The sequence below is a fragment of the Scardinius erythrophthalmus genome (genome assembly GCF_964197995.2).
Source record: "Scardinius erythrophthalmus genome assembly, chromosome: 8".
NCBI classification, from domain to species: domain Eukaryota; kingdom Metazoa; phylum Chordata; class Actinopteri; order Cypriniformes; family Leuciscidae; genus Scardinius; species Scardinius erythrophthalmus.
In genome coordinates, this window is record NC_138228.1 from 49,695,588 (window position 1) to 49,709,764 (window position 14,177).

Genomic DNA, 14,177 nt, shown 5'->3' on the forward strand with positions numbered 1-14,177 from the left:
GATAACTTTGAACGAATGTTTTATAAACGTTACTGGAAGAACGTTTGAATGTAACTTTGAGAGAACCTTTCCAGAACATTCCCTGTGAGCCGAACCCAACGAACGGTTCCCAGTCCTATCCCGCCAGTCTCTCAGTCCACATCTCTGCTGCCAGAGCGAGCTTCTACTGTTGGCAATGGCTGGGTTTAGACCGTAAGAGTCCTCAGTGCTCTTCCTAGAGATCGGCTTCACTTCTGTTGTAGTCAAGTCATTTTATTAATCAAATCCCCAAAAAACAGCAATGAATGCTGGTTATGAAATGAAAACAGAGATAGAATCACACAGTACTCAAAAATAAAATGAATGTATTAGAATATAATTATAAATGATAGTACATAAGCACAAATGTACAGACAGTGTTGATAATTGTATGCATTATAATGTATAAATTTGAAGGGAATTTATTTGAGTGTTTCTGAGAGTATTTGAACAATCAAATAACACATTTATAGTATAATGCATTTATATATCAATTTAAGGCTCAAAATATCCTGATGTGTGTCACTGTGATCTTGCAAAATTCATGTTTGAAATGAGGAGTGACTCAATCCTGCGATCGTTGGTTCTTACGCAACGGCGTCATGTGCCGTGGCCCCGCCTCCGGCCTCGCGCTCCTGCTCTCCTGCGCATGCGCTGTCGCCAGCAGCTGAGTCTGTGTGTGAGTGTGTGTGTGTTCGGCGCCGGTATAAAAGCTCTCGGTGGTGTTTCTCGATCATCATGTCTGTGTCACCAGATAAACGGAGAAAGATGGAGTCTGCGCTCGATCAGATCAAGAAATACACGGTGGTCGTCGCAGACACCGGAGACTTCAACGGTAAGTGCCTTCCGTTAATTAATCTGGAGTGAGTTTACTTCTGCTCGTGCGTTACTTCATTAATCCTCGAACCTGGTGACAGACAGAACTAATCCACGATCATAATGTCTGTTTACAGAAAACTAATGTCGTTCTCTTCATTTTCCTCCCAAGAAAAAAGTTCGGTCGTTCTTTGGTTAATGATTGCTAAAGTTAATCTGCATTGAGGAACTGGCGCTTTCGCAATTTTGATACAGTTTTTCAGACTATTGTATTCAGTTAAGTTAGCGGAGCTGATTGATAATAATTCATGAGTAATTAGGAACCAGTTTGTGTAAAACATGTGATTCCTCCCGGTAATTGGTTTAATGTAAACCAAACCGACTGGGTCGGAAAAACACTGGTGTGGTGTCGGAGACCCGGAAGTGCTGGCGGACACGCCTCATCTTATGAATATTAAGCAGTCGGAGACGGCCAACCTGATTGGCCGAGAGGCAGAGCTTAGTAATGAGCGCTAGTCACCCCCAAGCTTTATTAATATTAATAATTTTACGTGTAAGCGTGAGCGGTTTAATTCATATTTATTGGTTTGGCTGCAGATCAGATCATTTTATGCGTGTACTTAAGTGGTCCAGTGGCAGAACTTTTGCCAAGCGTGGCAGAGGCTCTGGGTTCTAATCCGCACTCGTATAGGTTTTTTTTTTCTCATCTAAACCGAATATGTTTATCAGTGGTTGTATATCAGGCAAGGACACTTTTGTGTGCATTTTGTTTTGTAATTTCACCGGAACGAATAGAGAGCCTAAGTCCCTCCCCTTCCGGTCGACCACCATGGGACCTTATTTCGGAAAAATATTGTATGGTAGTCAATGGCGAGAGACAACAAATATTTTGATCTCGTTTGAATTGTGCCCTGATTTACACATATGATGTTTGTCAATTTAAAAGATGCATTTTAAAGTCAAGAAAGTCGCAGCTTGATGTAAAACTGCTGAGGTATAAGACTGTGAAAATACGTAATTACAGAGACTACAAACCCAGAAGGCGCACATGCGACGTCATACCTTTTCTCTCAATGAATGAAGCTAACTTTACTGAAGCTAACGTCTGACATTTTTTCTGTAGTCTTACATTATAATCGTAACGTTACGCCGTCATGCCTGAGTGTTTTGAGCCAGAATACACACATACGAGCAACGGATCTTGTGACGTACATAGTGCGAGACGAGAGATGTAGTTCATTGAGCGATTTTCACATAAAACTAAACGTTACTCTTCTGTTTTATGACAAACTGCGACTTTCTTGACTTTCATAATTACCTTTTAAATTGACAAACATCATATGTGTAGTTCAGGGCACAGTTCAGACGGAATAAAAAGATAAGTTATCTCTCGCCATTGACTTCCATACATATTTTTTCCGAAATAAGGTCCCATGAGCCGGAAGCGGAGGGGCGGGACTTAGGCTCTCTATAGAGAGTCTCTCCACAACGGATTGAAGCGCGCGTCCGAGTGAAGACTGTGCGCGAGCCACAAGAGAACACTGTATCCGCGCCACTGATCGCAGCGGCAACGAGCACTTTGATCACTTGATTTAAAAAAACAACACATTTCAGCGCTAGATCGCCTCTTATTTAACAAACGAACCAAATGAATGCTCTGCTAGTTAACGGGAGATGTTTTGTTTATTTGTATTGGTATATTAGTGCCGCGAGATGTTTCAAAAGTGGCGGGGACAATATCGACCTTAGCAAACATGTCTAACCCTTATCGACATGTCCCACCCGCAAATTATCCCACAGGCGTATGATTTTACTGCTACTGCTAGATCGAATGCTGACGTCACTTCTATGAGTTGAGAAAAGTCAGTAAAAGTCCTGGCAGAAAGCGAAGCATAAGTATGTAGTGTGATGACGATCCCGCGAGATCCATGTGTTTGGCATCTTGTCCTATCTTTTAAGTCACGCTACAGTAGTCTGAAGGAAAAAGTGCTTTATTTGTATTTTAGAATAATGGTGCTGATGATTTTTAGAGACCCCCACAGGTGTATGATTTTACTGCTTTCATGGGAGCTCATCCTCTCTCGATGGGACCATGTTTAGCTTCCTTTATATTTTTGATTTAGAACAAAATTATAAAGTGGTTAAAACAGCAAAATATTTAGTCTTATAATAAAATTTGTTACTTTTTAATGACACAAAACCCCACGAATACTGATGTAAAGCCTTATTTTCACACACACTGGTTGTTGTACAGACGTTTTATTTAGACATTTTTCACGTTTGTTTTTCACATGTAAACACTGTTGACAGGCAGGTCTAGTGAGTTGCTCTCTGACAGTACAGTACCGAAGAGTAAGACTGATTACCCCTAACTAGTTGCTCATACTAGTTCTTAAGACACATGGTCTTAACATAATGGCTATGTTTATGGCCCCAGTGTAGTGTAGTGTGGTGTGGTGTGGTGTGGTGTAGTGTGTTGTGTAGTGTAGTGTAGTAGTGTAGTGTGGTGTGGTGTGTGGTGTGGTGTGGTGTGGAGTGGTGTGGTGTAGAGTGGTGTGGTGTGGAGTGGAGTGGTGTGGTGTAGAGTGGTGTGGTGTAGAGTGGTGTGGTGTGGTGTGGTGTGGTGTGGTGTGGAGTGGTGTAGAGTGGTGTGGTGTAGAGTGGTGTGGTGTGGAGTGGAGTGGTGTAGAGTGGTGTGGTGTGGTGTGGTGTGGAGTGGAGTGGAGTGGAGTGGAGTGGTGTGGTGTGGTGTAGAGTGGTGTGGTGTGGTGTAGAGTGGTGTGGAGTGGAGTGGTGTGGTGTAGAGTGGTGTGGTGTGGTGTGGTGTAGAGTGGTGTGGTGTGGTGTGGTGTGGTGTGGTGTAGAGTGGTGTGGTGTGGTGTAGTGTGGTGTGGTGTGGTGTGGTGTAGAGTGGTGTGGTGTGGTGTGGTGTAGAGTGGTGTGGTGTGGTGTGGTGTGGTGTGGTGTGGTGTGGTGTAGAGTGGTGTGGTGTGGTGTGGTGTAGAGTGGTGTGGTGTGGTGTGGTGTGGTGTGGTGTAGTGTGGTGTGGTGTGGTGTGGTGTGGTGTGGTGTGGTGTGGTGTGGTGTGGTGTGGTGTAGAGTGGTGTGGTGTGGTGTAGAGTGGTGTGGTGTGGTGTAGAGTGGTGTGGTGTGGTGTAGAGTGGTGTGGTGTGGTGTAGAGTGGTGTGGTGTAGTGTAGTGTGGTGTAGTGTGGTGTAGAGTGGTGTGGTGTAGTGTAGAGTGGTGTGGTGTGGTGTAGAGTAGTGTGGTGTGGTGTGGTGTGGTGTGGTGTGGTGTGGTGTGGTGTGGTGTAGAGTGGTGTGGTGTGGTGTGGTGTAGAGTGGTGTGGTGTGGTGTGGTGTGGTGTGGTGTGGTGTGGTGTGGTGTGGTGTGGTGTGGTGTAGAGTGGTGTGGTGTGGTGTGGTGTGGTGTAGAGTGGTGTGGTGTGGTGTGGTGTGGTGTGGTGTGGTGTAGAGTGGTGTGGTGTGGTGTAGTGTGGTGTGGTGTGGTGTGGTGTGGTGTGGTGTAGAGTGGTGTGGTGTGGTGTGGTGTGGTGTGGTGTGGTGTGGTGTGGTGTGGTGTGGTGTGGTGTAGAGTGGTGTGGTGTAGAGTGGTGTGGTGTGGTGTGGTGTGGTGTGGTGTAGTGTGGTGTGGTGTGGTGTGGTGTGGTGTGGTGTGGTGTGGTGTGGTGTGGTGTAGAGTGGTGTGGTGTGGTGTAGAGTGGTGTGGTGTGGTGTAGAGTGGTGTGGTGTGGTGTAGAGTGGTGTGGTGTGGTGTAGAGTGGTGTGGTGTAGTGTAGTGTGGTGTAGTGTGGTGTAGAGTGGTGTGGTGTAGTGTAGAGTGGTGTGGTGTGGTGTAGAGTAGTGTGGTGTGGTGTGGTGTGGTGTGGTGTGGTGTGGTGTAGAGTGGTGTGGTGTGGTGTGGTGTGGTGTGGTGTGGTGTGGTGTGGTGTAGAGTGGTGTGGTGTGGTGTGGTGTGGTGTGGTGTGGTGTAGAGTGGTGTGGTGTGGTGTGGTGTGGTGTGGTGTGGTGTAGAGTGGTGTGGTGTGGTGTGGTGTGGTGTAGAGTGGTGTGGTGTGGTGTGGTGTGGTGTAGAGTGGTGTGGTGTGGTGTGGTGTGGTGTGGTGTGGTGTAGAGTGGTGTGGTGTGGTGTGGTGTGGTGTAGAGTGGTGTGGTGTGGTGTGGTGTGGTGTGGTGTAGAGTGGTGTGGTGTAGTGTGGTGTAGTGTGGTGTAGTGTGGTGTAGTGTGGTGTAGTGTGGTGTAGTGTGGTGTAGTGTAGTGTAGTGTAGTGTAGTGTAGTGTAGTGTAGTGTAGTGTAGTGTAGTGTAGTGTAGTGTAGTGACTTCAGTTTAAAAACTGACTATACCAGCATTTCCCTCTAGCATTTTGAGCACTGTTGAACTGATTCCTAAACACCACTGGTTGGCCATTGTGTCCAGTCGAGTCCAGTCTGACAGAACGGCGCTGTAACGGTCCAGGACACAGAACGAGGGATGAAGTCCACAGTGTTCAGTGTTGGATGAGTCGGGTGGCTGGAACTTGCATCAGATTCTGTTGCCTAAGACTGTCTTGTGAAACTCAACACTGTCGATCAGTGATTTCAATGTTTGTTTTTACACAATCCGCATTGGATTAAACTCCCCTTTGTGTCTTTCTGCATTGTCATGATGATCAGGCAGTTGATCCTGAAAGCGATGACTATACACACAGCCAGGCCAGACACCACAGGTGAATAGGGGAAACTTTTTAACCAGCAGATATCACCATGAAACTTTCCCAGTTGATTACCTACATTAAGATGAGGAAAATGTATTACAAGTTTTCTGTAATTTAATGTTTAAATATGCAAATTAGGCATTATCTAAATATGTGCTAATTTGCATTTATTTAAAAAAACGAAATCTGATTATTGGATAAAGCCAGGTTCCAAAAATATTTTTCATTGTGTTCACATATTAGATGGGGAAAAAATTACAGAGGGAAATATGGATGTCTACTTTTGTTATCCTGTAAATCAGATACTGTCAATAGCCTTAATTGATTTTCGCCATGTTTTTTGGAATAAAATGTTATAAATCAGGCTAGGGATAATATATTTACAAATCCCTCTGTAAATGTCTTCATAATATAACTAGGTACAAGACTGGAAGGTTTGGTGTATATCGGTGCTGCTGAAGTGGAGATTTCAGACTTGGAGAATGAGAGAAAAGTCATTTTGAGAAAATGGGCTTCAAAGATTTATCATCAGCCAATGAGATTGTGCATTCAGCCCTTTTACTTTCGCGATTGGTTGCTGATAAAAAGGAAATGACCATATTTGGATCCGACAGCATTGTACTGGAGAGAGAGAGATTTCCAGCGGTGTGTGTGATGACAGAGCAGACAGAGATCGCGGAGCAGCGGGATGTAGAAATCTACAGACGCAAACAGACAAAGTGTAGTAAAATAAAGACTTAAATGTGTATTTCGGACTTTTTTTCACCACAAGTCTGAAAGAAGACATGTTATTGAAGACAAATATCTAAAAATCTCAAAATTGACCAGTAAAAAAAAACAATGTTTTTTCCTGCCGTGTCTCGCCTTAAATGTGTCGTGAATTGATAAATGTGTTTTTTGACATGTAAGAGGTTATTGCACTGTACAAACATCTAGTTTCAGAACTGAAAACTTCCTCATTAGACCAAAAACAGCTTTTATTGAAATCAAGCTCAGAAAACGACTCTCACTCAGACGCTCACTCACTCACTCTGACGCTCACTCACTCACTCAGACGCTCGCTCACTCACTCACTCAGACGCTCAGACACTCACTCTGACGCTCACTCACTCACTCAGACGCTCACTCACTCACTCTGACGCTCACTCACTCACTCAGACGCTCACTCACTCAGACGCACGCTCACTCACTCAGACACTCACTCACTCACTCACTCAGACGCTCGCTCACTCACTCAGACGCTCACTCACTCACTCAGACGCTCACTCACTCACTCACTCAGACGCTCGCTCACTCACTCAGACGCTCACTCACTCACTCAGACGCTCACTCACTCACTCTGACGCTCACTCACTCACTCAGACGCTCAGACACTCACTCTGACGCTCACTCACTCACTCACTCAGACGCTCACTCACTCACTCTGACGCTCACTCACTCACTCAGACGCTCACTCACTCAGACGCACGCTCACTCACTCAGTCACTCACTCACTCACTCAGACGCTCACTCACTCACTCTGACGCTCACTCACTCTGACGCTCACTCACTCAGACGCACGCTCACTCACTCAGACGCTCACTCACTCACTCAGACACTCACTCACTCACTCTGACGCTCGCTCACTCACTCAGACGCACGCTCACTCACTCTGACGCTCACTCACTCACTCAGACACTCACTCACTCACTCTGACGCTCAGACACTCACTCAGACGCTCAGACACTCACTCTGACGCTCACTCACTCACTCAGACGCTCAGACACTCACTCTGACGCTCACTCACTCACTCAGACGCTCGCTCACTCACTCAGACGCTCACTCACTCACTCAGACGCTCGCTCACTCACTCAGACGCTCGCTCACTCACTCTGACGCTCAGACACTCACTCTGACGCTCACTCACTCACTCAGACGCTCACTCAGACACTCACTCACTCACTCACTCAGACGCTCGCTCACTCACTCAGACGCTCACTCACTCACTCTGACGCTCACTCACTCACTCTGACGCTCACTCACTCAGACGCACGCTCACTCACTCAGACGCTCACTCACTCACTCAGACACTCACTCACTCACTCTGACGCTCGCTCACTCACTCAGACGCTCACTCACTCACTCTGACGCTCACTCAGACACTCAGACACTCACTCAGACGCTCGCTCACTCACTCAGACGCTCGCTCACTCACTCAGACGCTCGCTCACTCACTCAGACGCTCGCTCACTCACTCTGACGCTCGCTCACTCACTCTGACGCTCAGACACTCACTCTGACGCTCACTCACTCACTCAGACGCTCACTCACTCACTCTGACGCTCACTCACTCACTCAGACGCTCACTCACTCACTCAGACGCTCAGACACTCACTCTGACGCTCGCTCACTCACTCTGACGTTCACTCACTCACTCAGACGCTCACTCACTCACTCTGACGCTCACTCACTCACTCTGACGCTCGCTCACTCACTCAGACGCTCACTCACTCACTCTGACGCTCACTCACTCACTCAGACGCTCACTCACTCACTCAGACGCTCAGACACTCTGACGCTCACTCACTCACTCACTCAGACGCTCGCTCACTCACTCTGACGTTCACTCACTCACTCAGACGCTCACTCACTCACTCAGACGCTCACTCACTCACTCAGACGCTCAGACACTCACTCAGACGCTCACTCACTCAGACGCTCACTCACTCACTCAGACGCTCACTCACTCACTCTGACGCTCACTCACTCACTCAGACGCTCACTCACTCACTCAGACGCTCAGACACTCACTCTGACGCTCGCTCACTCACTCTGACGTTCACTCACTCACTCAGACGCTCACTCACTCACTCTGACGCTCACTCACTCACTCTGACGCTCGCTCACTCACTCAGACGCTCACTCACTCACTCTGACGCTCACTCACTCACTCAGACGCTCACTCACTCACTCAGACGCTCAGACACTCTGACGCTCACTCACTCACTCACTCAGACGCTCGCTCACTCACTCTGACGTTCACTCACTCACTCAGACGCTCACTCACTCACTCAGACGCTCACTCACTCACTCAGACGCTCAGACACTCACTCAGACGCTCACTCACTCAGACGCTCACTCACTCAGACGCTCACTCACTCACTCTGACGCTCACTCACTCACTCTGACGCTCGCTCACTCACTCTGACGCTCGCTCACTCACTCTGACGCTCGCTCACTCACTCTGACGCTCGCTCACTCACTCTGACGCTCGCTCACTCACTCAGACGCTCGCTCACTCACTCTGACGCTCAGACACTCACTCTGACACTCGCTCACTCACTCTGACGCTCTCACTCACTCACTCTGACGCTCACTCACTCTGACGCTCACTCACTCTAACGCTCACTCACTCACTCTGACGCTCGCTCACTCACTCAGACGCTCGCTCACTCACTCTGACGCTCGCTCACTCACTCTGACGCTCGCTCACTCACTCTGACGCTCGCTCACTCACTCTGACGCTCGCTCACTCACTCTGACGCTCGCTCACTCACTCTGACGCTCGCTCACTCACTCTGACGCTCGCTCACTCACTCTGACGCTCGCTCACTCACTCTGACGCTCGCTCACTCACTCTGACGCTCGCTCACTCACTCTGACGCTCGCTCACTCACTCTGACGCTCGCTCACTCACTCTGACGCTCAGACACTCACTCTGACACTCGCTCACTCACTCTGACGCTCACTCACTCACTCACTCTGACGCTCACTCACTCTGACGCTCACTCACTCTGACGCTCACTCACTCTAACGCTCACTCACTCACTCTGACGCTCGCTCACTCACTCAGACGCTCGCTCACTCACTCTGACGCTCGCTCACTCACTCTGACGCTCGCTCACTCACTCTGACGCTCGCTCACTCACTCTGACGCTCGCTCACTCACTCTGACGCTCGCTCACTCACTCTGACGCTCGCTCACTCACTCTGACGCTCGCTCACTCACTCTGACGCTCACTCACTCACTCACTCTGACGCTCGCTCACTCACTCTAACGCTCACTCACTCACTCTGACGCTCGCTCACTCACTCTGACGCTCGCTCACTCACTCTGACGCTCGCTCACTCACTCTGACGCTCGCTCACTCACTCTGACGCTCGCTCACTCACTCTGACGCTCGCTCACTCACTCTGACGCTCGCTCACTCACTCTGACGCTCGCTCACTCACTCTGACGCTCACTCACTCTGACGCTCACTCACTCTGACGCTCACTCACTCTGACGCTCACTCACTCTGACGCTCACTCACTCTGACGCTCACTCACTCTGACGCTCGCTCACTCACTCTGACGCTCGCTCACTCACTCTGACGCTCGCTCACTCACTCTGACGCTCGCTCACTCACTCAGACGCTCGCTCACTCACTCTGACGCTCAGACACTCACTCTGACGCTCGCTCACTCACTCTGACGCTCGCTCACTCACTCTGACGCTCGCTCACTCACTCAGACGCTCGCTCACTCACTCTGACGCTCGCTCACTCACTCTGACGCTCGCTCACTCACTCTGACGCTCGCTCACTCACTCTGACGCTCGCTCACTCACTCTGACGCTCGCTCACTCACTCTGACGCTCGCTCACTCACTCAGACGCTCGCTCACTCACTCTGACGCTCAGACACTCACTCTGACGCTCGCTCACTCACTCTGACGCTCGCTCACTCACTCTGACGCTCGCTCACTCACTCAGACGCTCGCTCACTCACTCAGACGCTCGCTCACTCACTCTGACGCTCGCTCACTCACTCTGACGCTCGCTCACTCACTCTGACGCTCGCTCACTCACTCTGACGCTCGCTCACTCACTCTGACGCTCGCTCACTCACTCTGACGCTCGCTCACTCACTCTGACGCTCGCTCACTCACTCTGACGCTCGCTCACTCACTCTGACGCTCGCTCACTCACTCTGACGCTCGCTCACTCACTCTGACGCTCAGACACTCACTCTGACGCTCACTCACTCACTCACTCTGACGCTCGCTCACTCACTCTGACGCTCGCTCACTCACTCTGACGCTCGCTCACTCACTCTGACGCTCGCTCACTCACTCAGACGCTCGCTCACTCACTCTGACGCTCGCTCACTCACTCAGACGCTCGCTCACTCACTCTGACGCTCGCTCACTCACTCTGACGCTCGCTCACTCACTCTGACGCTCGCTCACTCACTCTGACGCTCGCTCACTCACTCTGACGCTCGCTCACTCACTCTGACGCTCGCTCACTCACTCTGACGCTCGCTCACTCACTCTGACGCTCGCTCACTCACTCTGACGCTCGCTCACTCACTCTGACGCTCGCTCACTCACTCTGACGCTCGCTCACTCACTCAGACGCTCGCTCACTCACTCTGACGCTCAGACACTCACTCTGACGCTCACTCACTCACTCAGACGCTCACTCACTCAGACGCTCGCTCACTCACTCTGACGCTCAGACACTCACTCTGACGCTCGCTCACTCACTCTGACGCTCGCTCACTCACTCTGACGCTCGCTCACTCACTCAGACGCTCGCTCACTCACTCTGACGCTCGCTCACTCACTCTGACGCTCGCTCACTCACTCAGACGCTCGCTCACTCACTCTGACGCTCGCTCACTCACTCTGACGCTCGCTCACTCACTCTGACGCTCGCTCACTCACTCTGACGCTCGCTCACTCACTCTGACGCTCGCTCACTCACTCTGACGCTCGCTCACTCACTCTGACGCTCGCTCACTCACTCTGACGCTCAGACACTCACTCTGACGCTCACTCACTCACTCACTCTGACGCTCGCTCACTCACTCTGACGCTCGCTCACTCACTCTGACGCTCGCTCACTCACTCTGACGCTCGCTCACTCACTCTGACGCTCGCTCACTCACTCTGACGCTCGCTCACTCACTCTGATGCTCGCTCACTCACTCTGACGCTCGCTCACTCACTCAGACGCTCGCTCACTCACTCTGACGCTCAGACACTCACTCTGACGCTCACTCACTCACTCAGACGCTCACTCACTCAGACGCTCGCTCACTCACTCAGACGCTCACTCACTCACTCAGACGCTCACTCACTCTGACGCTCGCTCACTCACTCTGACGCTCACTCACTCACTCTGACGCTCGCTCACTCACTCTGACGCTCGCTCACTCACTCTGACGCTCGCTCACTCACTCAGACGCTCGCTCACTCACTCTGACGCTCAGACACTCACTCTGACGCTCACTCACTCACTCAGACGCTCACTCACTCACTCTGACGCTCACTCACTCACTCTGACGCTCGCTCACTCACTCTGACGCTCGCTCACTCACTCTGACGCTCGCTCACTCACTCTGACGCTCGCTCACTCACTCTGACGCTCGCTCACTCACTCTGACGCTCGCTCACTCACTCTGACGCTCGCTCACTCACTCTGACGCTCGCTCACTCACTCTGACGCTCGCTCACTCACTCTGACGCTCGCTCACTCACTCTGACGCTCGCTCACTCACTCAGACGCTCGCTCACTCACTCTGACGCTCAGACACTCACTCTGACGCTCACTCACTCACTCAGACGCTCACTCACTCAGACGCTCGCTCACTCACTCTGACGCTCAGACACTCACTCTGACGCTCGCTCACTCACTCTGACGCTCGCTCACTCACTCTGACGCTCGCTCACTCACTCAGACGCTCGCTCACTCACTCTGACGCTCGCTCACTCACTCTGACGCTCGCTCACTCACTCAGACGCTCGCTCACTCACTCTGACGCTCGCTCACTCACTCTGACGCTCGCTCACTCACTCTGACGCTCGCTCACTCACTCTGACGCTCGCTCACTCACTCTGACGCTCGCTCACTCACTCTGACGCTCGCTCACTCACTCTGACGCTCAGACACTCACTCTGACGCTCGCTCACTCACTCTGACGCTCGCTCACTCACTCAGACGCTCGCTCACTCACTCAGACGCTCGCTCACTCACTCAGACGCTCGCTCACTCACTCTGACGCTCGCTCACTCACTCTGACGCTCGCTCACTCACTCTGACGCTCGCTCACTCACTCTGACGCTCGCTCACTCACTCAGACGCTCGCTCACTCACTCTGACGCTCACTCACTCACTCTGACGCTCGCTCACTCACTCTGACGCTCGCTCACTCACTCTGACGCTCGCTCACTCACTCTGACGCTCGCTCAATCACTCAGACGCTCGCTCACTCACTCTGACGCTCAGACACTCACTCTGACGCTCACTCACTCACTCAGACGCTCACTCACTCAGACGCTCGCTCACTCACTCAGACGCTCACTCACTCTGACGCTCGCTCACTCACTCTGACGCTCACTCACTCACTCTGACGCTCGCTCACTCACTCTGACGCTCACTCACTCACTCTGACGCTCGCTCACTCACTCTGATGCTCGCTCACTCACTCTGACGCTCGCTCACTCACTCAGACGCTCGCTCACTCACTCTGACGCTCAGACACTCACTCTGACGCTCACTCACTCACTCAGACGCTCACTCACTCAGACGCTCGCTCACTCACTCAGACGCTCGCTCACTCACTCAGACGCTCGCTCACTCACTCTGACGCTCGCTCACTCACTCTGACGCTCACTCACTCACTCTGACGCTCGCTCACTCACTCTGACGCTCGCTCACTCACTCTGACGCTCGCTCACTCACTCAGACGCTCGCTCACTCACTCTGACGCTCAGACGCTCGCTCACTCACTCTGACGCTCAGACACTCACTCTGACGCTCACTCACTCACTCAGACGCTCACTCACTCACTCTGACGCTCGCTCACTCACTCTGACGCTCGCTCACTCACTCTGACGCTCGCTCACTCACTCTGACGCTCGCTCACTCACTCTGACGCTCGCTCACTCACTCTGACGCTCGCTCACTCACTCTGACGCTCGCTCACTCACTCTGACGCTCGCTCACTCACTCTGACGCTCGCTCACTCACTCTGACGCTCAGACGCTCGCTCAGACGCTCGCTCACTCACTCAGACGCTCACTCACTCTGACGCTCGCTCACTCACTCAGACGCTCACTCACTCTGACGCTCGCTCACTCACTCTGACGCTCGCTCACTCACTCTGACGCTCGCTCACTCACTCTGACGCTCGCTCACTCACTCTGACGCTCGCTCACTCACTCAGACGCTCACTCACTCAGACGCTCGCTCACTCACTCAGACGCTCACTCACTCACTCAGACGCTCACTCACTCACTCAGACGCTCACTCACTCTGACGCTCGCTCACTCACTCTGACGCTCGCTCACTCACTCTGACGCTCGCTCACTCACTCTGACGCTCGCTCACTCACTCTGACGCTCGCTCACTCACTCTGACGCTCGCTCACTCACTCTGACGCTCGCTCACTCACTCTGACGCTCGCTCACTCACTCTGACGCTCGCTCACTCACTCTGACGCTCGCTCACTCACTCAGACGCTCACTCACTCAGACGCTCGCTCACTCACTCAGACGCTCACTCACTCACTCAGACGCTCACTCACTCTGACGCTCGCTCACTCACTCTGACGCTCGCTCACTCACTCTGACGCTCGCTCACTCACTCTGACGCTCGCTCA

At 51.7% G+C, this 14,177-nt stretch overlaps 1 protein-coding gene across 1 annotated transcript in view; it reads left to right on the forward strand.

Moving 5' to 3' along the window:
* Positions 1 to 581: 581 nt before the first annotated feature.
* The window catches only part of taldo1 (transaldolase 1), a 55,967-nt gene continuing 42,371 nt past the window's right edge, over positions 582 to 14,177 (forward strand). The window contains exon 1 of the mRNA XM_081373064.1: positions 582 to 853. Within this exon, the coding sequence (XP_081229190.1) occupies positions 757 to 853 (97 nt within the window). The 5' untranslated portion in view covers positions 582 to 756. The remainder of the gene's footprint in view (positions 854 to 14,177) is intronic.